Genomic DNA, 27,726 nt, shown 5'->3' with positions numbered 1-27,726 from the left:
TCATTTGAAAAGACAAGTTTAGAGATTGAAATACTAAAACATTTTTTCTTCTCTAAGAATAGATCTACTATCAAAGGAGGCATGTCTAGGTATACAACTTTCGGAAAAAGGCCAAAATTACCCCTGAACTTCAAAAAATAGTTCATCCATGCCCTTCGTTATACTTTAGGACCAATTATACCCTTACCGTTATAATTTGGGCCAAATATGCCCTTGAGTATAATAGAGTGTCGCGTGTCGGTTTTTTAGTGGCCTACTTATTTTCCCTCTTATTTTTTTATCCGGATCAAATAAATATAGATCCGACCCAATCAATTTAGTACCCGATCCATCAATAACATATCATACCCAAATAAACCTAAACCTAACCCATTAATAACGCTGCTTTCTCTCTCTAAAAAATGCATACCACCTCTCTCTATCGTCTTCAACCTCCATTTCATCATCAAATATTGTACATATAGGCATTTATCTATTGTTGTTGTTATTCATAAGGTTCTTATTGGAAGAAGGTTCTTCATAAACTCCATAATCTTCTTTATCTGCTACTTCTATTGTTGTATTTTCAGTTTTTTAAAGGCTTGTTGCGGATTGTTAAGTCTGAACATTAATGGAGGTTGATTTTATTTTATTTTTGAAATCTGGTGATTTTTTATTTTTTGAAATTTGGGGTTTTGCCCAACAGTTTTATATTCCTAGTTTATTATCAATTGTTTGTTTTTCCCCCTTTTCTTTGTGGTTATGATATAGTTCCGAAGGAAATATACAACAACGCAAATTTCATTTGTTGTTACCCTATGCTTGACTTAATCAATTTTAAAAAATAATTTATTTTCATTTTTTGGTGATAAACAATAATGAGAACTTCATTTGTTGTTTAGGCTTAGATCATTTTGGGAGTTAGAAAATAAGTTTTGTCCAGAGTTTTATTTTGTCTACTCATTTACATTAACTTTTACTTACTAATTAATTGCAGCTTGTTAAGATAATAAAAGTCAACTTATTCTTCCATCATGGTGGTGATTGAATTCGAGAACCACATGTATTGTATGAAAAGAAATGGATTCACTATTGGAGAGAGTATGATCTGATCTCTTATCTTATATTGACATTGTAAATGAGTACATTTTCCATTTAGAATTTGTAGGTGTCCAACAATTAATTGTTGCTGGACCATCTGAAAAGTACTTTGAATTAGAAGGTGATGAAAGTATTAGGAAATTATTATCATTTATCTCCGAAGAATACCATGTCATTCATTTTTTTGCTACTGATGAATGTGAAATAGTTGTGCATGTTCCCAATATTCTACAAAGTGATGAATCATTTTTCTTAGTACCTAATTTTGTTAATGAAGTTGGGACAGATGTGCATGTTCCAAATGTTCTACAAAATGATGAATCACTTTCTTTAGTACCTAATTTTGTTACTGAAGTTGGGACAGATTGTAGTGACACTTAGGATGATAATGGTATGGCATTTGATTGTCCAGAATAGAATAGTGAGGAATTAGAGAAACTTGCTACCCATAAGAGAAGGGATATCACTAAAAATTTGAATAATTTTAGGGAGTTAGTTAAGGGTATGACCTTCAAGGACATACCAGAAGCAAGGAATTTCTGTAGACTTTATGCACTGGCAAACAAGAAAAAGTTAGTTGTTGAAAAAAGTGATACGCATAGGGTGAGATATTCATGAGATGTTGTAGGATGCCCATTTATATGCCACATATCTGATGATAACACTACTGTTGGGGTGACTGTTAAGACTTTAATTCTTCATAGTGATTGTGGTGTAGTGTATGATAAACCACTGATCAACTCTAGTATCATAGCTCAATATTTCAAGGGAAAGTTACAAGATGACCCAAAATACAAGGTAAAAGATATGAGGGCTGACTTACATAGAGTTTTTGATTTAAATGTAAGTGAAGGAAAATATAAAAGAGCCAAAAGAGAGGTCCTGGAAACTCTGGAAGGTAGTTTTACAGATAATTACAAAAAACTGGAGGCCTATGCAAATGAATTGAGAGAATCAAATCCAGGAAGTGATGTTGTCATTAATTTGTCCAAAGAGGCACTAGCTCAAGGTAAAAGAAAATTTCTAAGAATTTATATTTGTTTCAATGCATTGAAAATGGGTTTTAAGGAAGGTTTAAGACCATTTATTGGGGTAGATGGTACATTCCTTAAAGGAAAAGCCAAGGGTCAAGTATTGGTTGCTGTTGGTCAAGATAGTATGAATCAATTTTACCCTCTAGCATGGGCAGTGGTTGATAAAGAGACTAAGAGAACTTGGATATGGTTCTTACAGCAGTTACAAAATTCACTTGAACTCCATAATGGCAAAGGAATAACCTTCATATCAGACATGCAACAGGTAAACTATACTATTTTTTATCTATTTTTTAAATCTACTTTTTTATTTATTTTTAAATCTATTTTTTTAAATCTGTGTAAATATTTAGCATTATTTATTTCTTATATATAGGGACTAGTTGATGCAGCAAAGAATGTACTGCCTGAAGCACATCAGAGATTTTGTGTAAAGCACATTAAGGCAAATTGGTGCAAAAGGTGGAGAAAAGGTGAGTTAAAGAAGCTTTTATGGTGGGGTGCATAGTCCTCCTATGCTAAGGAGTTTGGAGACCAACTTGAACAGATGAAGCAGTTGGATGAACTTGCTGCAAAGGACTTAACCAGCAGGTATCCTCCAGAAATATGGTGTAGAGCTTATCTTGATACAGTCTGTAAGAATCAAGGAGTGGACAATAATTTTACTGAGTCATTCAATTCTTGGATACTTGAAGCAAGGTATAAGCCCATTATTGGGATGTTGGATGACATAAGGATTAAGGTGATGAATAGGTTAAGAGAAAATGATGAGTTTGTGAGTAAGTGGTATGGTTTGGTTAGTCCTAATATAATGAAGTTGTATAATGAATATTTGAAAATAGCCCAAGTGTGCAAGGTCAATGGTAATGGAGACAGTGGATATGAGGTAACAGACGGACATGATAGACATGTGGTGAATTTGAGGCAAAAGCGGTGTACTTGTAGGACATAGGACCTTACTGGAATTCCATGCCCACATGCAATCAAGGCCATGATTCACAAGAAAATTAACCCTATTTCTGAGATACATTGGTATCATAGCAAGGAGGCATTTAAGCTAGCATACAAACACAAGTTGCAACCGGTTAGGGGCATAGAGTTTTGGAATGTTGACCCTATGGAACCACCATCTTTGGTCAAACTTGCCGGTAGACCCAGGATTAAGAGGGATAGAGGGAAAGATGAGGCCTTTAAGAGGCAAGGTGAATGGAAGCTTTCAAGGAAAGGTAGAGTGATGACTTGCAACAACTGTGGAGAGCCAAATCATAATATTAGGGGTTGTGGCAAGGTAAATCAACACATCTATTAACTGTTGTGTATCTAATATTAGTATAATTAACTATTTTCTAATGATTTTTTCACCTTTTTGTAGCCAAAGAAAGGCAAGCAACAAGCTAAGAAAAGACATCCTGCTAGAGGCAAAAAGAGACAGACTCGGAGCTTAGTTGATGAAGATGAAAATTCCCAAGTTGAAGAAGAAATCAACTTAACATCCCCCAACCAACTCAAGACAGTCAGCCCATGCCTAGTAGCAGCACCCCATTTCCTAACTTTGACTATCCCTCAGTTGAGGAAGATGATGAAGACCCTTTTCCAAGGTCCATAGTGATTTTTGAATTTTCCACAAGACTTCAAATGAAGCAGAAAGCGCAAGAACCAACAGGTAGAAGGGCAATAAGCTTTAGAGGTGACGCCAATGGTGTTAGTGAGGCAACCAATCTTCCAGTCTCATTAACAAGATTTACTTGGCAAGGGAATGATGCATTTACTACCAGCAAGTTGGAGGCTAAAGCTCAAGAGGGGATTGGGAAATTGAATCCAAGAAGGGGACCTAACAATTGATTTAGCTTTATGAAATGTTATTATTTTTTATGAATTATGGTGATGTATTTACTACTTAAGACTTGTGGTGTATTAGTTTTTGGGGTTATAGTGTGGCATCCATACAACTATTATGGTGTTTGAAATGTTCAGTTGTTTTGTCAAATTTAATTATATTTAGTTTTACTGAAATATTGATGAATGTATAGTTGTGTTGTTCAGTTGAAATATGCAGTTGTAATGTGCAAAAACTGCAGTTGTGCAGTTGAAATATGTATGGAGTGTAGTAAATTGAGATCTATCAGAAGCAGTAAAGTTTGATACATGAGAATATGATACATAAACTTTCATCTTATATTCGAGTTTGATATATGAGAATAACTGATACATAAGTTGTAGCTGATACATAAGTTGACTTAATACATAAGTTGCAGTTGATACATAGCTGATACATAAGTTATAGATGTATCAGAAGCAATAAGTTGATATATAAGTTGTAGTTGATACATAAGTTGACTTGATATATAAGTTGTAGCTGATACATAAGTTGTAGCTGATATATAAGTTGCAGTTGATACATAAGTTGTAGCTGATATATAAGTTGCAGTTGATACATAAGTTGTAGCTGATACATAAGTTGACTTGATACATAAGTTGTAGCTGATATATAAGTTGACTTGATACATAAGTTGCAGATGATACATAAGTTGTAGCTGATACATAAGTTGTAGCTGATACATAAGTTGCAGCTGATACATAAGTTGACTTGATACATAAGTTGTAGCTGATACATAAGTTGACTTGATACATAAGTTGTAGCTGATACATAAGTTGTAGTTGATACATAATTTGACTTGATACATAAGTTGCAGTTGATACATAAGTTGTAGATGTATCAGAAGCATTAAGTTGATACATAGGTTGCAGCTGATACATAAGTTGTAGATGTATCAGAAGCAGTAAGTTGACTTGATACATAAGTTATAGCTGATACATAAGTTGACTTGATACATAAGTTGTAGCTGATACATAAGTTGTATTTGTTGGGAAAAACCCCAGTTGTAGATGTATCAGAAGCAGTAAAGTTTGATACATAAGTTGTAGCTGATACATAAGTTGCAGCTGATACATAAGTTGTAGAAGCATCTACAAATTTATCAACTATATATTAGCAACAACTTATGTATCAGCTACAACTTATGTATCAAGTCAACTTATGTATCAACTTACTACTTCTGATACATCTACAACTTAGTATCAGTTATTCTCATGTATCAAACTCGAATATAAGATGAAAGTTTATGTATCATATTCTCATGTATCAAACTTTACTGCTTAAAGTTTATGTATCATATTCTCATTTATCAAACTTGTAGCTCAAAAATTCCAAGAATTCATCCATAAATGGTTTCTTCAACACATAAAACTCAACTCTGTGCCCATCAATCACCGACTAACACAGTGTCTGCAGTTTCTGCACATCTCAATTTACTACACTTCATAACCTGTTGTTCTGCTCTTTTTCTCAAATTGGGTGTTCAAAAATGTCCGGCTTTAAGAAAACTACAAACCCACTTCGTTCTTCAAATTCATATAATTTTCTTTATGATAATCCCTTAAATGAGCTCGGACAAAATCGTAGCAGCAACAATGGTGGAGAAGCATTGCGTGTCCATTTGCTTCAGAACCAACTAGTTATTTCTGATAATAAAGAGAATGATGCACCTGAAAAATCCAATCTTTGTGATAAAGAAAATGTTTTACCGTTTGATTGGACTAGTAAGGTTAAGAACAACGAGTTTTCATCAGCCGCGAGAATCGGGGCTGATGTGAAAGACTCTGTGCTGAGGCCATCTTCGCTTCAGAGGTATACAAAAACATCAACCAGATTCCAAAATTGAGTTGAAATGGAGGTTGAAGACGATAGAGAGAGATGGTATGCATTTTTTTAGAGAGAGAAGAGAGAGAGAGAGCAGCGTTATTGATGGGTTAGGTTTAGGTTTATTTGGGTATGATATGTTATTGATGGGTCGGGTACTAAATTGATTGGGTCGGATCTATATTTATTTGATCCGGATGAAAAAATAAGAGGAGAAATAAGTTGGTCACTAAGAAACCGACACGTGGCACTCTATTATACTCAAGGGCATATTTGGCCCAAATTATAACGGTAAGGGTATAATTGGCCCTAAAGTATAACGAAGGGCATGGATGAACTATTTTTCGAAGTTCAAGGATAATTTTGGCCCTTTTCCATACAACTTTTCATTACACAACAAATTCGATACACTTACACTTCTGTTTGTGACCAAGATCTGAATGTGCAATGTTTTTCATTAATTCTACTGGTTCTTCCTTTTATCTATCTCATTATCAAATTCCCATCACAAGTTGTACATCAATTTTCCTGTTCATTGAACCATCCATTGGAACAAGTGAATTTCTTTGCCTTGATCGATCTACAAATTGATGAAGTTGTTCCAGTAAATAATATAGAGATAAACAGAAAGTATATCTGCAAAAGCTTTCACTTTAAGTACTTTATAATGGATGTCGGGATTAATAGATTTTTTGTACATGATAATCTCATTTTTCGCAAAAAAATTGTGAAAGCAGAGAAAGTTTAAATTAAACATCATTATATATTGAGATTCATAACAGTCGTGAAAATCTGCTCGGTCCTATAATTTGAAATTTCATGTATTAAAACTGAGCACTCCATGGTCTTACAATATTACAGGCCTATAGTTGTTACAAACTGAGCTATTATATGATAACTGTTGCAATGAGTTGGACGACTTTTCAGATAGTGAAATCAAATACGTTTCTTTTGATATACAATATCTAAAAGGTAAACACATATTTGTGAATGATCATATATCCTGCTTCACTTCTTTCTTCACACCAACATATCCATCATTGCCGCTAAATAGCAATCTCTTTAAGTGCCTATGACAAAAAGATCTTAGTCACAATCATAAGAATTTTGTCACTTCGTCATAGAAGATTTGCTCTTCCAAAATCTTCAGTAAGGAAAAGACATGGAGGATGACCACATTTACCTGTTCCGTGATGAAATTGCTACTCCAATTCATCAGTATAATTTTTTTGTGTGCTTTATGTTAGATAAGATTAGATTTGTAAATTCATTACTTCACTACCTATAGCTATTAAGAGTGTCAATTCCTCTGCAAGAGAAGAAAAAAATTGAGAGTCACAAATAGATGATTGCAATTAGATTGTTTTGTTAATTGAAGTAAAAAATAAATAAAGAAGAATTACATCCACAGAACACATTAATTACCAAAAAGGAAAAATAACCATCATGTTGGAAAATTATATATGCACAGTGAAAGCATATCCGAATTATACTGCTTATATGAATAATAGATAACACATATGTTTATGTTAGAATACATACGATCATGTTAAAACACATTAACTTTCTGCAATTTAATTCGATAAATACCTCTTAAAGCGTGAACAGATACCTTCAAGTAAATCCACAGGTTAGACAAAAAACATGTGTTTAGTGCATAAAGCTACATAAATTTAGATGATTTTTCTTTCTAATTATGTCCTTTCTTTGAAAAACAATTGACAACAAAATATGTGCAACCTAATTAATTAGATATTTACTACACACAATGTTGAAAAAAGTGTGAAACAATCGTTATAATTAGGAGGAGGAGATTCAAGAACCCCATGGCAACCTATAAATATGAATATAAACTCCTTAGAACATTGTGGATTTATTACTCTTTAAAACAAACAAATATGTTGTTTCTGTCATGTGCTGTAGGCATTCTACTTCCACCCTTCTTTGAACTGGTTTGTAAAGCACTATCGCAATATATTTTGAGCGAAACTGTTGATGTGTTCTTTTTCGAGGATGAGGTAGGAAGATTATTTAAGTAAGACCAAAATAGTGATAGGTAGCAATCTTTACCTCAAGTGTTGCTTATAAATCCGCGATATTTAGTTAACTTCTAATATCTCAACACAAAATAAATTTTTCTTGCGAATATTCTGTCTTTTGATGTGAGTTTATTTGATTGCAGTTAGCACATTCATTTGTCCTGTGTTAGAGCTTGAAATAAATGTCTTGCCTTTAAATGCGGTTCTTCAAAGTTGTGTGTTTTCGATAACCTTTCAATTCTAAATTTTCATCGTCACATTTGGCTGACTAATGTTATTCTTACAATGTTGAAATTTTTTGGTTCTATATTTTGATCAACACGCACATGGTTATGTCCAGAAAAGGAAGCTCTCTGTTTTTAGGAGGGGGAGATCAAGATGATGACAATCAACTAAATGTCATTGATAAAGAGTGTCGTAATTGTTATGAAATTTCAAAATGTACCCTTTTTTTTACATCTGATGATTTTGGTTAGGCCAATGCTCATCTATTCTTCTAGAGCTTAAATTTATAGATGACTAAAATCTTGCTGCTAAATACACCTTCGTTTCCGTTTCTAACAATGGCATAAGACATGATGATATAGTATATAAAACACAACCTGAATTTAGTTTTATAAATTTTAGTTCTCTTTAAATTACATGAAGGGGATCTTTATCAGCATAAGTTATTTACTAAAGTGATCAAATATAATACTTTTACATTCATTTATTAAAAAGGTTTTTAAGGTATGTGATAATATAAAATTTACGTTGAAACATTATTAGTGTGAATCTTACATAAGTTTAATGAGATAAGTCATTCGTGACTGTGTAAAGCACGGGCAAATTACCTAGTAGTTTAATAAAATAGAAATACCAAATTGGCACAAATATACTTTTAGTAGACTTCTTGTAGCAAATTACAAAAAAAATTATTTTATTTTAGTAAACTTCTTGGAGCTCACTTTCGGAGTACTACGTGGGATTTCATTGTTGTTGGTGTTAAAGACTTCATATTCAAATATATTTAAATACAATTTCGAAAGTAAAAATGAGTTTAAAAAAAGGTTATTTGTTTTCTAACTTGGAAATATAATTTTACATTGAATTTAAAATTTCCATGGCTAAACACGTTTGTCAAATAGAGTGAAATTATTCTGAAAAAAATGAATAATTTTTATGGTAAAATAGTACTTATTTGATTGACTCCTAATAATTATTTAATCTTCCATAATTATTTACATAAAATTCTTTTTTAACGTGCTAGCTTTCATTTTCCTTTTTCCTTTTTCCCTAAAACCCTCACTCTTTTGCCTTCACTTTGGCTGGGTTCCATTAAACCCTTGGAGCAGAGCTCTGAAGAAGGAAGTGCAAACGAGCAATCGGCCTTAAAACTTGTGCTTGAAATCGTAAGCCTTCTTCCTCTTTAGTTTCAGTTGTTAAGTTTTGACCCTTAGTTGTCCGATCCTTTCCCCAGACGCACACATATAGCGGGAAAACTGGAGCATTTTCTCCATCGGTGGATGAAGAATCGCAAAACAAAGCAATGCCAAGAGCTCCGTCAATCCGCTGTTCATCGATAGACGAAGCTCTCTCTTTATCATCTCGTGCCAGATGCAACATCCTTTTTCCTTCTCGCGAACCACGGAGCTTTGGTGTACCGGACTTTAGAAGGAATCAAATAATTAGTATTCACTCAGTGAAAGAATTTGGGGATTAAAATAGTCAGATAGTTGTTGCAATGCTTTAGGGCTTTGATTCCCAATCCTCAATTTTTCGCAATGGTTCAATTGTGTTGGACATGAGAAGTAAGAATGATTTGGTATTGGAAGAAAAAATTGTGAAGATGAACTATGAAGAGAAGAAAATGAGTATATTGCAAAAGTAGATGCATGCTAGGCAATTTTTGCTTTGAGTTTTTCTTCTGTGTACTTATGTTGATTTCTAGATGGTAGAATGCGGATAGATGGCAACATATACTATGATTCTCTAAATACTTAAAAAGTTTGTATGATTCTCTAAATGATACTGTGTTGGAGTGGCCAGCTATGAAACTTTTTTTTTTTTTTTGAAATGTGGTCGTAATAAAGCAGAAATTTGTAAGGAATTTGCCACTCATACTTTTGTATGTATACCTGCATCTTTCTCATTACATGAACATGTCACTTTCTGAATACAAGCTGCTAGTGATGGTTAATAGTTCTGCTTGTATATTTGTGTGTAATTGCTCTTGAATTAGCCCCCTACTAATTGTGCTTTATACCTTGTCATGGCAGGGGAAAAGTAATCATCTTGCATTGTTTCGACTCCCATCCTTGCTGCTGCTTCTACAATCTCATTGTTTCTGGGTTTTTTCTGCAGGAAAATTGATTGGCAGGAGGTATGGGTTATGATTCTACCATGTCCAATACGACAGAGGACTCAAACCAGGGAATTGACAAGCAGCATCTTGCTTCTCCCATTAAGAATTTGGTCGACAAATATCAACTTGTTCCAGAATTCCTAAAGGTGAGAGGATTGGTGAAGCAACACTTGGACTCCTTCAATTATTTTGTTAGGACGGAAATAAAGAAGATTGTCCGAGCGAATCAGGAGATTAGATCAACATTGGACCCCAATATTTATCTTCGGTACAGGGATGTCCACATTGGTGAACCATCAATGGTTTTTGATGCTGTAACTGAGAAATTATGTCCACAGAAATGCCGACTATCTGACCGTACCTATGCAGCACCAATTTATGTCACCATTGACTACACGACGGGAAGTCATGGGCAAACATCAGTGTCAACAAAGAAGAACGTTATCATTGGAAGGATGCCAATTATGCTAAGAAGCAGTTGCTGTGTCCTCTATGGGAAAGATGAAGATGAACTAGCAAGACTTGGAGAATGCCCACTTGATCCTGGAGGATATTTTGTAATTAAAGGCACTGAGAAGGTAATTCTAATTCAAGAGCAGCTCTCGAAAAACAGGATAATCATCGATACAGATAAAAAAGGTTGTGTACAAGCATCTGTTACCAGCAGCACAGAAAAAACAAAGAGCAAAACAATTATAAAAATGGAAAAAGAAAAGGTATACTTAGAGTTGAATATGTTCAAAACCAAGGTCCCCATAATGGTTGTCATGAAGGCAATGGGAATGGAGAGCGATCAAGAGGTTGTGCAAATGATAGGAAGAGATCCTCGGTTTAGTGCCCTGCTTTTGCCATCAATCGAGGAGTGTGCAGATCTCAAGTTGTATACACAACATCAAGCACTGGAGTTTCTCGAGAGTGAGAAGATGCTTAAAATGCCTTCATATTCTACTGGCCCAGTTGAGAAGGGAGCCCGATCTTTGAGTATTCTTCGTGACATATTTCTTGCAAATGTTCCGGTCCATCAACATAATTTCCGCAAAAAATGCATATATGTTGCAGTAATGATGAGGCGCATGATGGAAGCAATCTTAAACAAGGATGCAATGGATGACAAGGACTATGTGGGGAACAAAAGATTGGAGCTCTCCGGTCAGCTACTATCTCTCCTTTTTGAGGATTTGTTCAAGACGATGAATGATGAAGCTAGGAGGACAATCGATACTCTTCTAGCCAGGCCAAGTCGCTCCAGCCGTTTGGACATTTCTCAATACATAGTCAAAGATAGTATTACTATGGGCCTGGAGAGAACCCTATCTACAGGCAATTGGGATGTTAAACGATTTAGGATGCACAGGAAGGGCATGACTCAGGTTGTTGCTAGGCTATCATACATTGGATCATTGGGTCACATGACAAAGATCTCACCACAATTCGAAAAGTCAAGAAAAGTTAGTGGTCCTAGAGCACTGCAACCTAGCCAGTTTGGCATGCTTTGCCCTTGTGACACCCCAGAAGGTGAAGCTTGTGGATTGGTGAAAAACTTGGCCTTGATGACTCATGTTACGACGGATGAGGATGAGCGCCCTATTATGTCTTTGGTACAGTCTCTATTATTTATGTTTCCCCCGCCTAGTATTTAAGAGTGTAATGAAGTCGGACAAGTTGTATCCTGAATTTTTGTTTGTTTATTTCTTAACTCTGAGCTTTTACAGTTGATATTATAGATCTCAAAATCACAAGTGGACTATGATCATTATAAAAGTTAAAATCAGAAGTTGAGGATTATGTTTAGTAGCTTTCATGGAAACAAGGAAGCCCAGGAATGTGATTGTTTATATCCTTGTTAATCTGTCGATCCCAATGTTATAATTTTTTAAAATTTAACTAATCTACCTGTGTTGTAGTTACTGTCCCCTTTTAAGAATGTTCTGTCATGCTTTCTTTAGTTCTGTGCTGCTTCTTCACTCCCGTAGTTTTCTTTTTCCCCCGAATTGCTTTGAAGTGCTTTTACTTGAGCCGAAGGTCTATCTGAAACAACCTTTCTACCTTCCAAGGTAGGGGCAAGGTTTGTGTACACACTATATGTTGTTGTAAACTAATCTACCTGTGGAATGTTATGTATTAGTTGTTGTTTTTTTCCTAGGAGAAACAAGTGATGAAAAAGTTTAAACTCTAATTGAACTGGTGATAACAACATAAAGACAGCTCCTTGTGTAGGATTTCTAGATGAGAATATGAAAAGTTTTATCCATCGGATTTCTAATTATGGGAATATTCTCATGTGTAATCTAGATATAGCACAACAATCTAATTCTTCTTATCTTAGCCTCATTGTTTCTTTACTCTGATAAGAAAAAAATCAATCAAAAGAAAAAACATGGGGAGGATAATTTCTTTTATGTGAGTAGGAGCTTGTTAATTGTTGAAAAAAATGTCCAGCGGGAGTTGATGGGGTTATAATCTCCGAAATGCAATTCGCTGATCGTAATCTTGTTCTCTGTAATGATTTCACATATCTTTGTATTTTCCATATCATACTTTCTGTGTTTTAAAAACTGCTTTGCGCTTAGGATCAACATGGTGAAACTTGTTGGTATCACAGGTTTGCATGCTATATCTCATTTAGGGATTTATTAGGTACTTTGATATTGATAACTTCAGAATTGTATGCTAGTAGAAAATGTTGAGAATTTGTAGTCTTGAATATTGGAATGTGACAGGTCTAAATGGACTTGAATGTATAGTCAGGAATGAGGAGAATCATACCTTCCTTACTTCATGTTGGTCTTCGTAATTCGTAGATAGTTGGTAACGGTCATGTTGAAAAGGTGAGCTCAAAGAAAATGAGACTGTCATCATCTCCTTGGGCCTTTATTAAGGGTGGCAATTGGGCGGGTCATAATGGGTTAAGACAACAAATGGGTCAAAGACCCAACCCAACCCATATTTGCTTGGGTCAAAACGGGTCAAATAATGGGTTATAGAACGGGTCAAGACTCAACCCAATTCAATTTTTACTAAGTTTAATTGTTTTATTTGTTCTTTTAAAATATTTTAGTAAATAATAAATTTATTTTTTTCTTTATTATGGCTATATATAACATATCAAATTTTAAAAAATATTTTGACAAAATTTTTCACTAGTCAATTCGGATTACATATATTTTGTTTGATGACAAGGAAAACCCCCAGCCGCTACCCTTTTGGTGTGCACAAGATAAAAACCTCGCTCCCAGGGGCGGATCTAGCATGTAATTAGGGGGTTCATCCGAACCCCCTTCGGCGAAAAATTATACTATTTATACATGGTTAAAATATTTTTTTATGTATAAATAGTAGATGTCGAACCCCCTTCGGCTAGTTCGTGTGTCTACTTTTTCAGATTTTGAACCCCCTTATTAAAAATCCTGGGTCCGCCACTAGTCGCTCCTATGCAATAATTCGCAAACCACACAAGAGAGGTAACCCGCACTAGGCAAGTCCAGTGCGACGAGCTCGATCCAGAATACAAACCCCTTCCTTTCACTGGCAAGGGTTTCGAACTTGAGACCTCCAACATGGAAGTCCCAAGCCCAGACCACTGGGCTAACCCGGTACAATTCGGGTTACATATCAACCCAAACTTAAACGAGTTGGGCGGGTTGGGAATGATTTTGCCACCCCTAGCCTTAATGGGCTGACTTACCTGGTACAATAGATGGTAGGAGGTTGTAAGACATAGTTAACTTCCTATTGTGTTGTATTTTGCATTAATAGCCACAGCAAAATCCAACTTTTCATTTTGTGCTAGTTTCAGTTGGTTAGTTTCCACTTCACTTCTGTGGCATGTAACTGAACTTTTGGAACAGTGCTACTACTTGGGTGTCGAGGACTTGGAACAACTTTCGCCAGAAGAACTTCACATGCCAACTTCCTATCTTATCACATTAAATGGACTTATTCTAGGCAAGCACAAGAGTCCACAGGTATGTTCGAAGTGGAACAACTATATTTCTCAAATTTCTGCATCTGAAGATAGGCTTGTAGTTTACCTTTCACCCATAATCTGTTCCTTTAATCAGCGATTTGCTAATGCAATGAGGAGGCTACGGAGGGCTGGTAAAATTGGGGAGTTTGTAAGCATCTTCGTGAATGAAAAGCAGGTAATTTGAGAGTTGGTTTTTTTGCATCTTCGTCCTAGTATTGATTTTGTCACTTGTTAAAACTACCTATGTTGGGGTTCAAATCCCTTTTGGTTCAATCTGTCAGGATGAAGACTGGATTCAGAGCCTTATAGACAATTCTTATATCTCTGGTAGTTTTTGGTTTGCTCCACCATAGTGATGCTGTTAGCAAAATATTTACATTTTTCCTCTTTTCTTTTATCATTTGAAATTTTCTGGTGAATAATTAGTATGATGTGAATGATTATATATAAGTTGGAGGAAATCTCTTGCAGCGCTGTGTCTACATTGCTTCAGACGGTGGACGTGTTTGTCGTCCACTTGTCATTGCTGACAAAGGTGTTTCCAGGATCAAAGAGCACCACATGAGAGAGTTGAGGGTACTCATCTTACCTGGATCTTACATCTGAGCTGTATGTTTTCATGTCCGTTCCACATCTGATCCATTTGTTTTTTTATTGAAGGATGGTGTGCGTGACTTCGACAGCTTTCTAAAGGATGGTTTGATAGAATATCTTGATGTCAACGAGGAGAACAACACATTGGTCTGTGTCAAGCAAATGAAAAGTACATTTTATGTTAAAGAGTATTTATTATGCTAGAACTGACTGCAAAAATGCATGTTTTTCAGATTGCTCTATACGAAAAGGAGGCGACACCAGAGACAACACATATTGAGATTGAGCCTTTCACAATCTTAGGTGTTTGTGCTGGTTTGATACCTTATCCTCATCACAATCAGTCCCCTAGGAATACCTATCAGTGTGCTATGGGTAAGCAAGCTATGGGAAACATTGCCTATAACCAGTTGAATCGGATGGACGGTTTGCTCTACCTTTTGGTGTATCCTCAACGCCCTTTACTGACTACAAGAACGATCGAGCTGGTTGGGTATGATAAACTAGGGGCTGGTCAGAATGCCACTGTTGCTGTGATGAGTTATAGTGGCTATGACATTGAGGATGCAATAGTAATGAACAAGTCTTCTTTAGATCGAGGTTTTGGGCGTTGCATAGTGATGAAAAAATACTCAGCCATATGTCAGAAGTATGAGAATGGAACATCAGATAGAATAATTAAACCACAACGTCAAGGATATGAAGCTGATAGGATGCAGATTCTGGATGATGATGGAATGGCTGCTCCAGGAGAAATTGTTCGAAATCATGACATCTATATTAACAAGGAGTCCCCTACAGTCACGAGGACACCAGTCACGTCTCCTATGGGCTTGCCGGATAGTGCATACAAGCCAAGTAGACAAACTTATAAAGGTCCTGAAGGGGAGACAGCTGTCGTTGATAGAGTGGCTCTTTACTCTGATAGAAACAACAATTTAAGCATCAAATTTATGATCCGTCATACCCGTAGGCCTGAGATTGGTGACAAGTTTAGTAGCAGACACGGGCAGAAAGGAGTCTGTGGCACCATTGTACAACAGGAAGATCTTCCATTTTCTGAACGTGGCATTTGCCCTGATCTTATTATGAATCCTCACGGATTTCCTAGCCGAATGACAGTGGGAAAGATGATTGAGCTCCTCGGAAGTAAAGCTGGAGTTTCATGTGGTAGGTTTCATTACGGCAGTGCTTTTGGAGAACCCAGTGGTCATGCAGACACGGTTGATGCTATCAGTGAAACTCTGATAAAGCATGGATTTAGCTACAATGGCAAGGATTTTATTTATTCAGGTATTACTGGTATGCCACTACAAGCGTATATCTTCATGGGGCCAATATATTACCAAAAGCTGAAACACATGGTCCTAGATAAAATGCATGCTCGTGGGAGTGGGCCTCGTGTTATGATGACAAGACAACCTACCGAAGGGAGGAGTAGAAATGGAGGTTTACGTGTGGGAGAAATGGAACGTGATTGTTTGATTGCCTATGGTGCCAGTATGTTGATATACGAGCGCTTGATGATTTCCAGTGATCCATTCGAGGTTCAGGTTTGCCGAAAATGCGGCCTATTGGGATACTACAACTACAAGCTGAAGACTGGCATTTGTTCTATGTGCAAGAACGGGGAAAATATATCTACGATGAAGTTGCCTTATGCATGCAAACTCCTATTCCAGGAGCTTCAATCAATGAACATCGTTCCGCGATTAAAACTAGCGGAAGCTTGATTATGGTGTCATTTGTATCTGGAGTGTGGTTCTTCCTTATAGATGGTTGTCATAGCCTGATCAATTTATTTGCTTTGAGTTTCCTCTTAAAGAAGTAATTTTGACTATTCCTATATATACATATCTTGGCAGTAGTGATCTCACAAACAGTGGTACTTATGGTTTCTATATGAGCAATGTGAGTGCTCTTTTTGCTGTGAGAAGAATAGTGTCTTCCTCTTGTTTTAAGATGGCTATTAAAACATAGCCTTAGAATGTTCTGATTATCATGTAGGGTATGCACCATGAGTGATTCTTGTGGTGGTGTGAAGTTTTGATTCATAGCTAATTCTGCACCATAGGTGAAGTTTTGCAGCATATCTACCTTAATAATTCACATACGATAATGTTGGGCAAAATGTGTATCAAATAATTGTTACCAGTTGATATTAGCTTCTCCATAGGTAGATTTCTGTGTCCCCCCACGCCCCTTCCCCGCCCACCCCACCTTGTGCACACACGCACACGCACCAAAAAAAATATATATATAGTAGTGAATCCACATTCTGCCTGCAAAATCACCAAATTATGTGATCTAGGACCTCCATTTGTGGTCTGGTGGTCAAATTTGGAGACATGAACATATCAAAGAAAGTTCATTTTGGTCCATCACCTCTTATCTTTGCATGCTAAGATAGATGGTTGCATCTTCTTATTAAGCACTGGATACCATGGGTTGGGATATTCTGTGTTATATATGAGATAGCAATCTATCATTTTAGTACAAATGGTGTGATAAAATAGTTTTGAAATTAGCTAATATCTCAAACACCCCTAATTTTATTTCGGGGGATAATCATCCTTATCTCACGTACCAAATGACTAATTTTCAGCTGTTGATGTTTTTGAAAATATATGAGGCCATTGACTAAGAGTACACATTCCAAGTGTTTACTTCCCAAATTAATTTGAGACAGTACAATATATAATCAAAGCAAATGTTGTAACTCATAATAGTACTATTGCTAGAGAAAAAGTTGAAATTACAATTCCAAGCTATTGAAACAAACAGTTGAACATACAATTAATACAACCAAACTAAGTGACAAATAACTCACTTCTGAAGTTTCCATATTTGCTGTTGCTTTAGAACTTTGATTGTATCTGAGCAACAACAGTGTCATCAAATTGAAAAGCCTTGGCAATAATACCTATTTCTGTAGCTGGTTCTCATCCGAAAACTGCATTAGCAATGCCTATAACACCAGGATTCTGACTACGCAAAGCAGCAATAGCAACAGCATTTCCATTTCCCACGTTGCGTTGGTAGTGAACAAGTCCAATTGGAAAAACAAGCACATCACCTTTCTTAAGGACCTTAGTAATATGGCAATTTTCAGGATTTGATGTAACAAAACCAACTTGCCGAGAACCTTCAAGGATTGTGAGTATCTCAGTAGCTCTTGGGTGAGTGTGAGGGGGATTAATTCCCCATGGTGCATAGTCAACGCGAGCGAGAGATGCCAAGAGTGTTCAGTCCTGGTATTTGAGCTAAATTAACAGGAGTGACCTTAGAGCCAAAAGTGGTTGATGTGTTTCCAGCCAAATGTAGGCCACTGAAGAAAAAACCCTCTGCAATAACAGACTTGGGATATTTGCAAGCTAAGCCATTTACCTTAACTGAAACAATGGGAAAAATACAATGAGTAAACTCATCAAATTATTGATCTTCTAGTCCTAATATAATACTCCCTCAGCATCGTTCTAGTTTATATGACACACTTTCCTTTTTAGTATTCCTAAGAACTACACAACTCTATATTTGAAAACAAATAACTTTACTCTTCTTATTTTAGCCTTAATGAAAAACCTTTATAACTACACAGATTTTATGACATGTTTAAGTCCACAAGTTTTAAAAGCCTTTATTTTTTCATAAATGAACTCTGTGCTGACTCAAACTACATCACATAAATTGGCACAAAGGGAGTATATAACAGGAAAATAAGATTCTTATCGTGATTTATTGCTTTGCAATACCTGTGCTAGCAGGATCTGCCACGCAGAAATCCTGCATTGGACTTGGCTCAAAAGCTAACACAACACAGCAGAAACTTAGTGCTATCTGATTCAGCAGGAGAAAGTGCTTACCCATTTCAAGAACTAAAGAACAGAAGCAAGGAAGAGATCGATAAATATTGGAAGAAAATTGAAGGATGCTGGAGATGATATGATTGATAATACAATTTCCTTATATAATATTGTGAAGGGCCGTCTATGCATACATGTACACTTTGACAACAACTAGCTGTCTTTTGCAGTGATTATGATATCATATGCAGAAACAAGACAAGAATAAGAAGTTAGCCGGCTTAGGACAAAAGGAAATGGTCCAAAAGACTAATTTTGAAGGATAATAAATGTGATTCTTGAATACCTCACATGGACAAAAGGAGGATTTGTTCACAGAGGCAGAGCTAGAGTTCTAATTACGGGTTCAGCAGAACTCAATAGCTAGCTTTGGCAAAAACTTATTTCTATATAATAATTTTATCTTTTCCACTCTATCCCCATTAACTGGTTATTTGCATTTTTCCATCCAGTAGTGCCTATACTATATGAATCATGATGTATCCTTTCACAGACAAATTGAAGCCAAGCCATTTGAACACCTGAACACACATTTATCACAGATTATAGTAAAAAGGGCAGTCCGGTGCACTAAGGCTCCCGCTATGCGTTATGGAGAATGGTAAATATAGAGAGTGTAATAATACAGTATCCTAGTTCTATGATTCTAATTCCAGTTTAAGCCTTTTGATTTTCAAAACTATGATATCACAAGTCATATCAGGAACTGTATCAGTTCTGATCACCACATAACATTAAAGCCCAATATGTTATTTGGCAATAAAGCTGGTCAAGAATACCATACAAGAGTTCATGAACATTCTGTAGGACAACTGTTACATTGTCGAAAAGATTTAGAATCAGTCGCGTTTAGTATTTTTTTGATGATTTGATTTCAGTATGCAAGTATAAGTCATGAAGACTGTAGGCATTACCTTTTGAACTATTTGGTTGAACTATTTAAGTGCTGCAAGTCATAAATATGGTGTTTCTATTCAAATCGTGTTGATAAATACTTAAAATTTCCACATTAATCATGGTACACTTTATTGCAGAAGGCATCTGATGTCATGAAGACTACACAGAAAAAGATGTTATCTTATAACAAAAGTTACTCATTATTACATTTGAGTTCTTTAGTTCTTGTATTTGTGATTTTTATGAAATACTATCAAGAAATCCGATTCATCGAGTGATAACATCAATCTTGTTATGCTTGTTTTTACTCAGCACATGTCATCTGGAGCAAGGGCTACCAACTAGAAGAAGCTCTACAGGCAGGTTTAAATGCATTTTAACCAGCCAATGATCCTGTAACAGTTCTTTTTTCCAGTTAAGAGTTTAGCTTAGTGGTTCCTGATGTCTAATAATTTCTACTAACTGATATCAAAGGGTTGTGTTAGAGTTCACTGTGTGGTTTTTAATGCTGATTTTGAGGCGACCGCAGTCATTGTCCTAGAAGATTAGAATACTAACAAAATTTGGTTGTTGATATTTGACTAGTTCGAGTGACTCAAACTTACTATAGTTCCTAAAAAGAATCACTACTTGCATTGTATCTACTTTTTCTAGTTAATTATCTCATCACAAAATTTGGTCCATTCACGTAGTAACACACTTTTAACTTTCAAGAAATTAAATGAAGAACGAATATATTGAATTACATACAACATAAAACTCTAGACTAAACAAATCATCACACAGTAAACAAATAAACGTCTCACTCCATTATCACCACACACGAAAAACAAATGCTGTCAACTCAGGTCTGTTTGTAAGTAAACTTGCTGCTTAAAATTTTGATTGTATCTGAGCAACAACAGTGTCATCAACTTGAAAAGCCTTGGCAAGAATATCTGTTGCTATAGCTGGTTCTGATCCGAAAACTGCATTAGCAATGCTTATAACACCAGGATTCTGACTACTCAAAGCAGCAATAGCAACAGCATTTCCATATCCCACGTTCCGTTGGTAGTGAACAAGTCCTATTGGAAAAACAAACACATCACCTTTCTTAAGGACCTTAGTAATATGGCGATTTTCAGGATTTGATGTAACAAAACCAACTTGCAGAGAACCTTCAAGGACTGTGAGTATCTCAGTAGCTCTTGGGTGAGTGTGAGGGGGATTAATTCCCCATGGTGCATAGTCAACGCGAGCGAGTGAGATGCCAAGAGTGTTCAGTCCTGGTATTTGAGCTACATTAACAGGAGTGACCTTAGAGCCAAAAGTGTTTGATGTGTTTCCAGCAAAATGTAGGCCACTGAAGAAAAAGTCCTCTGCTCCAACAGACTTGGGATCTTTGCAAGCTAAGCCATTTACCTTAGCTGGAAAAAAAAAGTAAGAAAATTCATCAAATCATTGATCTTCTAGTCCTAATATAATACTTCCTCGGCTTCGTTTTAGTTTATATGACACAGTTTCCTTTTTAGTCGTTCAAAAAAAAATGGAACTTCTAAATGTGGAAACAAAAGCTTTACACTTCTCAAACCCTTAATGAGAATGTGTTATCACCACACAAATGTTATGACATGTATAAGGACACAAGTTTCGAAAGTACTTATTTATTTCTTAAACGTGCTGATTCAAACTACGTCACATAAATTGGAGTGGAGGGAGTATATAAGAGGAAAATGAAATTCTTATTGGGATTTACTGGTTTGCAATACCTGGGCTAGCAGGATCAGCCACACAGAAATCTTGCAATGGACTTGGCTCAAAAGCTAACACAACACAGCAGAAACTTACTGCTATTAGATTCAGCAGGAGAAAGTGCTTAGCCATTTCAAAAACTAAAGAACAGAAGCTAGGAGAACCAAATACTGGAAGAGAAGAAAGCTGTTTTTTTTGTTGGGATGAAGTGATTGATAAGATAGTCTCCTTATATAGACGAGAGAAAAGGCCTCATGCATGCAATGGTACTTTTGAGTTTTGGTGAGTAATTTGTCTCTATTGAAAATATTGTGAAGGGCCGTCCAAGCACACATGAAGACTTTGACAATGAGTAGCTGTCATTTGCAGTGATATGACATAATTTGCAGAAAGAAAACAATAATAAGACGTTAGCCTGCTAAGGACAAAAGAAAAATGGTCCACAAGACTAATTTTTAAGGATAGCAGTGTGATTCTTTAATACCTCGTATGGACAAATGGAGGGCTTGTTAACAGGCGCGGAACTAAAGTTTTATTACAGGTTCGACAGAACCCAGTAACTAGTTTTTGGATCAAAACTCTGAATTTATGTTAAGAAATACGCTCAATGTTGTTCTACCAGGTAAAGATTTGAGATGGAAGCCATTGAGACCCAGATAATATGTTCATAGGATTTGAAAGAAGTAATTTCGAAAAATAACTTAGTGCAAGAATCACATATTCATTGAGCAAATCTAACTTTGAGAATATTTCACACATCTGAAATCTACAGACTGGTTTTAGCAAGGGGAAAACCGAAAATAAAATAACAGAGGTGCATCAGAAGTATGACTAGAAAGCATACATATTCCATCAAACTAAAAAAGATGCAAACAAAATTTCAGGACTAATCACTAGAAGATCCATCATCATCTTCATGTTGTGCCACAACCTTCTCGAGAAACCTTTTCCTTACTCCATCCAGCACAGCTTCTCGGGACTGTTCCTTCTTGCTACACCCATCGTTTAGAACAGGATCTGACTGGCAGAGTGTCAATGCAACACCTGAAGTAAAGGAATGCAGATCAGTGATTCCAGCCCGAAGGCAGGCCAGCAGCCAGCTCATATATTGTAGAGAAATTGCAAAACTTATATAAGTCACATGTAAATTGAAAAGCAGCAGAACATGCCAAGTCTGCAATAGCGGGATCGTGAAAGAGAGATGGCATTTCTTTTTACGAAAAAAAAGTTGGTTAATTACCTTTTCATTCTTGAATTTTAGTAGAAGCATTATAATAGTGAACAGAATGATGTACCTTAGATGAGTGAAGCAGAAATGAAGTTGTGTGATCATACGAGATTACACAAGATAAAAAATGACTACATACAAGAGAAGGTGCAAGTATCACACATCTAGGATAATAAAAGAATGCCCCTTGAGATAGGGTGATCATGTCATACACAGATCTCCAAATGCACCACTCAGTACTGATTGAAGGTATTAAAAGTGGTTGAGATAGACTTAAAATAACATGGAATGAAGTTGTCTCAGAAAACCTATTATGTCTAAAATTCGTGCACAAAATTGCAAAAGTTAAGATAATGGAAGCAAAAGATCCACATAGGCCCTACCGACTAGTTGGTATTAATACTTAATCATAATCATATGCTTATATTAGGCCAAGTGTGGCTAGAAGTCTTTTTAACCTGTTTAGATATTTGTATGTCAGAGAGCTTCTGGTGTTAGAGACCACAAATTATTGAATATTGGAATAAAGCAAGTCCAAATAGCATGAAATGGATTGTGAGAACTCTTGTGTCAACAAGATTGGGATTGAGGAGTAAATGTTGTTGTCTTGAGTCTGGTAGAAAGGAAACTGCTCCTGCTCACCCCCATACCCACCCACCCACAATTAACACAATCCAAAATAAAAGACGGTTGGTGTGTGGATGTTCTACTATCATGAGAAACAAGCTGATAGCTACGACACTCTTGAAGTATTTTCAGAAGGTATGACCTAATTTCAGTAGTAGCACGACCTGCCCACTCTTGGTGCCACTGGACCAACTTCCATGTAGAATAAACAAAAGGCCATGCTCAAGTTTTACAGCAAGTATACAAAATCTTAAGAGGAACTCCCAGAAAAGAAGAATTTTTTTCCATATACAAGCCATCTACTATGGCTTACTACCATATTATATCTTTTTACAGCCTACAGAAAATATTCATACAGGAAGTAGATGGAAACAGGTACAGCACTGTAAGTGAATCCACCGAATTACCACCTCTCGAAACAGTAGTAAAAGGAAGTCGAGACAGAGAGTCAGCAATTTCACTAAATCATGCAAAAAAGAAAAAGAGAGAGAAGGGTTGGGGCAAGAGGATCATACCTTCAGGTGTGCATCTCCGACCAAAACTATGAAGTCCAACATAATTTGACTTCAATGCACCATTGTGGTACACCAAAATAGTTGGCAGATTACAATCTGGATAGTTCGGAATGCAATCGGTAGAGATAATTTTGACAAATTTTGTTACAGGGTATTTTGTTGCCAGTTCGTCTAAGCACTGCAAAAGTATCTGGCAGCCTGAGTATCTATAAAGAGCATAAAGTGCTATCAGAATTACTGACATGGAGCTAAAATAGAGAAAAGAATAATGAAGAGATGAAAAATATTTGAAGCTCAAGAGCATTGATGTAAGACTACTTCACCGATGAAGAGATGAAAGCATTAATTACCCATCCTTATACAGAATCACAACCACCCAGATGTCTTCTGGAGCTTGGGAAACCTCCCGTACAAAATCTGATCCGGAAATTGGTATCACTGATCCAAATCTCACAATCTTAGCAACTTCTCTCATCTCGGCCATCCTCTTCTTCCTTCAACAACAACACAAGAAAGATATAAGAGATGCTCAAGTTCATGTCAACTCGCAAGCTACATGGCAATATTTCATCACCAACCCAAACATAAGTACTATATCAGCATACATGGATGTCCTTTTTCCTTATGATGCAAATACCTTTAGGACAAAATTTTGTTCACTATCTTCCATTATTCACTTATATGGAAAAGCATTAATTGCATGTGCACGTTTGCATTCTGTAGCTGATAACGAAGTAAAACTGAATTTGACCACGTGGAGATCGAGGCATCAAAATCTCAAGAGCACATCAGCCACTAAGAGACATATGACTCCAAAAAAACTTTTATGCCATAGGGTAGGAATGACGGCTTATATTGTCTAGCAGTTCATGGGCGACTCTCAGTTAGTTAATTTTGTAACACTCATTTTAATCCATTGTTTTTAGTTTACCTGAAAAATAATTAGGAAGCAAAAAGATCACATACTGCATCCCCCTTCAGTTATGAAACTACATGTGAAGCCTTTTCAGTGGTAACAAGAAAAGAGTATGGAAAATGATTCATCTAAATTGTCACATTTTTTGTAGAAGCAAAGAAGACGGTGATTCAAATGGTACTCCACTTTGATTGTATATCAAGTCATGCAACTGTACGCCTGTTCTGTTGGATCTTATTTGTTCTGCTGGGCTGAAATAGCTCATTTGCCTTTTCCCTTGGTGGTATGGCTTGAGCCATGCCTTCTATATTCAAAGAACTGCTCTTGCCAAGTTGCTACTACATTGATAGAAACAAGACATCTAGAAGACAACTCGGAAATGCTTAATTGGTGATTCTTTAAGGCATGTTTCAAATGGAAGATATATCATTTCAAAGGTACAAATTTTAAACTATTTGTGTATAACCTCAAACTGGTGAAGCATGAAGGAATATCTTATTTCCCATTTTAATCTCGCCAGCTTGCTCTCTCATCCCTCCCACCTTTACCCATACCTAGGATTTCCATTTGTTCGGATCATGTTCTTGATCCAATATGGAGACAAGGTATGTTCGTTACATCCTTCATGAATCATTTAGGAATAACCAATTAATGGGGTGATTGGAGTATCACAGGGGGACTGTAACGAATCCGGATGAGATATATTATTGCTTTTTGCATGTCCTCTAAAATTTAATGTAGGTGCGAATTCTGTAACTTATAGTAAATTAAGCCAGCAATCTATGATAACATCGGCTTTGCCATTGCTAAGGGCGCATTTACCTCATTTATCTACAACCACAGTTTTCGCAGTTAGTTTTGTGATATAAAAGGACACAGCACAAACTAGGTAACAACTGAGTTTTTGATTATCAATGAAGTTTCTAACACTTCAAGAGCTCTACAATGTCATGAAAAGAACAATTTGAATACTAAAAACTTAATAAAAGAAGAATCTTTATTTGATTTCTCTCTTTCAAACAAGTGTCTACTAAAAACACCAATGTAAAAAATAGCTAATTCCATCAAATACACCTCGATTCAGCTATATTAATTGTCTAAATGCACCCTATGGAGTAACCTAGAGATCTTCTGAAGTGGGTTGAGAACCATGAGGTCTCAGGTTCAAATTCCAGCAGAGTCAAAAACACTAGGCCATGTATTCCCATCTGTTCTAGCCTTGATGAGTAGGATTAGTCTAGGAAAACTGGCCAGACACCAATCCGCTGCAAACCCGTTTCAGCAAAGGTCTGAATTATCTATAGTCATTACCCTTTTCATTTAAAAACTAAATACTCCATCTTTTTCTAAGTAACAAAAGCAAATCAAAGCAAAATACCTATATTCCTGAAGGAACCGATCGTCGTTGAGATCTGGGTCATCTTCAAGATCATCAAGCTCTTCTTGGGTTTTCTCATCGATCCAATCTTTGTCTTTGGACTTTGAATCTTCATCCCCACCGGGTGTAAACGGGTCGGGCTTGAAAACAGGAGCTTTTGGAGGGAGATTTCCAAGCTTCCTCTGAATATCATCCCATTGTGTTGATGCTCCTTCAACATCTTTGTACACAAAATGATAATCCCCCATTATGATTCGATTGATTCTCTTTCTCCCTACCAGAAATTGTAGCTCAAAGATTTGCTGATTTTCTGAGTTTCTGCTAACGTTTGTTCGATTCTTGACCCGGAAACCCGGTTCCTCAATTTCCCAAAATAACAGCCGAAGTACCAGTATAATTCTAGAAATTACTTTGATAATACTTCTAGTTTCTACTATTACAACATTGAAGTGCTAATTTGTTTTTTTGTGCTGTATAGTATAAATAATTATTAATTTGAACTCTTTATATCTGTGAGCATACATAATAAAATTCATTCACAATAAAATTCTCTACCATTATTAATACTAATAAATCCTACGATCATTCTCATCCACAATATATATTAATATTAAAGGTAGGATTTAATTTTTCATCGATAGCACGAAGATTTTTTTTATATTATCGATATAATTTAACTTAGTATGACATGTAATGTTTTTACATTCTGTTTGAATGATTGTTACGTATTGTATTGTATTGTTTTAATAAATACAACATTTGAATCGATTGTATTATTCTTCGTCGTTACATAATGTCATACATTAGGAATTTGAATGGTAAAACCTACAAGTAAAGTAGTATATGGGATAGGGCTGTTATTAAAATGTGGGGTAAAGGATAAAATAGAATTATTAAATAATAAATAAAAACAAAATGAAAAGAGAATATTAAGGTAACGATGCGATCACACTAAATTAATCATTATATAAAATCATACTTTTTATCGTTATCTAATAATATATTTAAATAATACGATACAACAAACTTTAAGTAATAATCAAAATAAATATTGTATTTAAACTGACAATATAATACAACTTGATGGCGCATCAACGTCTTGAGCAAGTGAGAGCCTTGATCCAAGGCCAGGTGCTGTCGCAATCCGCAGAAGTGTACAACAAGTACCAGCCATCCAAACGAGTTGTTAGATTACTATTTCCACTTATTATGAACATGTCATTTATAATTACTCTTTTTTGGTATAATGTGAAAATTCTCTTATACTTATGTTTATTGTTTCTCATTTATATTAAAGAGAATGAAGCTAAGCATTCTTTTTTTTATATGGACTTATAGTCTGTTATAGATAGTTTAGATCATTTTACTAAATCTACTTTTATAATTGCAGTGAAGGTAAATGGGCTTGCAAGAACTCTACACTTGTAGAAGCTAATGATTTTTTAAAAAAAAAAATTGATTCAATAGCATAAAATTGTAATTTTAATTTTTCTCTATCAATAGTTACTATATGAAAAAATTTTGCATTTTGCTTTCTCTTTCTATTAATCTATAATTGATTAGTTGTTACTTAGTTGGCCATTAGTGCAGCCAAAGGGGGCTTATCACCTAAAGTAATCAAGAAATTATATGTACTAAAAGGGTGCTAATTCATAAATTACTAGCAAAGCTTTTTTCTAACTAATAAAATAAATTCAAGAAGCATGATTTCACAGCTACTCTATTTAAAGAATAGCCTCTGAATTCACCGCATCATCTCATCATTTCAAAAGCTTTATTTAGTTTTAATCTCCTCCCTCTTAATTAATTA

At 35.7% G+C, this 27,726-nt stretch overlaps 3 protein-coding genes and 2 pseudogenes across 3 annotated transcripts; 2 read left to right on the top strand and 3 right to left on the bottom strand.

The window, feature by feature from the left end:
* The first annotated feature begins 1,887 nt into the window (after positions 1–1,887).
* LOC129876774 (uncharacterized) lies at positions 1,888–3,956 on the top strand (annotated as a pseudogene).
* Positions 3,957–9,106: 5,150 nt separating this feature from the next.
* Positions 9,107–16,625, top strand: LOC129876070 (DNA-directed RNA polymerase III subunit 2). The gene is made up of 7 exons (XM_055951375.1): positions 9,107–9,244; positions 10,197–11,795; positions 14,046–14,162; positions 14,259–14,339; positions 14,636–14,740; positions 14,825–14,905; positions 14,992–16,625. Exons 2-7 carry the CDS (start codon positions 10,218–10,220, stop codon positions 16,489–16,491), a joined length of 3,462 nt encoding a protein of 1,153 aa, XP_055807350.1. The 5' UTR covers positions 9,107–9,244; positions 10,197–10,217; the 3' UTR covers positions 16,492–16,625.
* Positions 16,626–17,700: 1,075 nt separating this feature from the next.
* On the bottom strand, positions 17,701–18,625 carry LOC129876767 (putative germin-like protein 2-3; annotated as a pseudogene).
* A 1,700-nt stretch (positions 18,626–20,325) lies between these two features.
* Positions 20,326–21,384, bottom strand: LOC129877032 (putative germin-like protein 2-1). Its single transcript, XM_055952511.1, has 2 exons — positions 21,270–21,384; positions 20,326–20,927 (listed from the first exon to the last, which is right to left on the bottom strand). The coding sequence occupies exons 1-2, from the start codon at positions 21,382–21,384 to the stop codon at positions 20,392–20,394; spliced, it is 651 nt and encodes a 216-aa protein (XP_055808486.1). The 3' UTR covers positions 20,326–20,391.
* Positions 21,385–21,953: 569 nt separating this feature from the next.
* Positions 21,954–26,367, bottom strand: LOC129877031 (uncharacterized). Its single transcript, XM_055952510.1, has 4 exons — positions 25,917–26,367; positions 23,973–24,116; positions 23,623–23,828; positions 21,954–22,296 (listed from the first exon to the last, which is right to left on the bottom strand). Exons 1-4 carry the CDS (start codon positions 26,162–26,164, stop codon positions 22,139–22,141), a joined length of 756 nt encoding a protein of 251 aa, XP_055808485.1. The 5' UTR covers positions 26,165–26,367; the 3' UTR covers positions 21,954–22,138.
* Positions 26,368–27,726: the final 1,359 nt, after the last annotated feature.

This window comes from Solanum dulcamara, chromosome 12, assembly GCF_947179165.1.
Source record: "Solanum dulcamara chromosome 12, daSolDulc1.2, whole genome shotgun sequence".
Lineage (NCBI taxonomy): Eukaryota > Viridiplantae > Streptophyta > Magnoliopsida > Solanales > Solanaceae > Solanum > Solanum dulcamara.
The sequence above is the reverse complement of the archived record's forward strand: the minus strand, read 5'-3'. Positions and strand labels throughout refer to the sequence as shown.

What these genes read in the sequence shown, in the direction of transcription:
- LOC129876070 (XM_055951375.1), top strand. Translation starts at nt 10,218, where the DNA reads ATGGGTTATGATTCTACCATGTCCAATACGACAGAGGACTCAAACCAG. An exon ending in AGCGCCCTATTATGTCTTTG is followed by an intron (nt 11,796 to 14,045) that starts GTACAGTCTCTA and finishes CTTTTGGAACAG; the next exon opens with TGCTACTACTTGGGTGTCGA. An exon ending in ACCACATGAGAGAGTTGAGG is followed by an intron (nt 14,741 to 14,824) that starts GTACTCATCTTA and finishes TTTTTATTGAAG; the next exon opens with GATGGTGTGCGTGACTTCGA.
- LOC129877032 (XM_055952511.1), bottom strand. Translation starts at nt 21,384, where the DNA reads ATGGCTAAGCACTTTCTCCTGCTGAATCTAATAGCAGTAAGTTTCTGC. An exon ending in GGCTGATCCTGCTAGCCCAG is followed by an intron (nt 20,928 to 21,269) that starts GTATTGCAAACC and finishes TTTTTTTTCCAG; the next exon opens with CTAAGGTAAATGGCTTAGCT.
- LOC129877031 (XM_055952510.1), bottom strand. Translation starts at nt 26,164, where the DNA reads ATGGGGGATTATCATTTTGTGTACAAAGATGTTGAAGGAGCATCAACA. An exon ending in GTGATTCTGTATAAGGATGG is followed by an intron (nt 23,829 to 23,972) that starts GTAATTAATGCT and finishes TGCTCTTTATAG; the next exon opens with ATACTCAGGCTGCCAGATAC. An exon ending in TCGGAGATGCACACCTGAAG is followed by an intron (nt 22,297 to 23,622) that starts GTATGATCCTCT and finishes CCTTTACTTCAG; the next exon opens with GTGTTGCATTGACACTCTGC.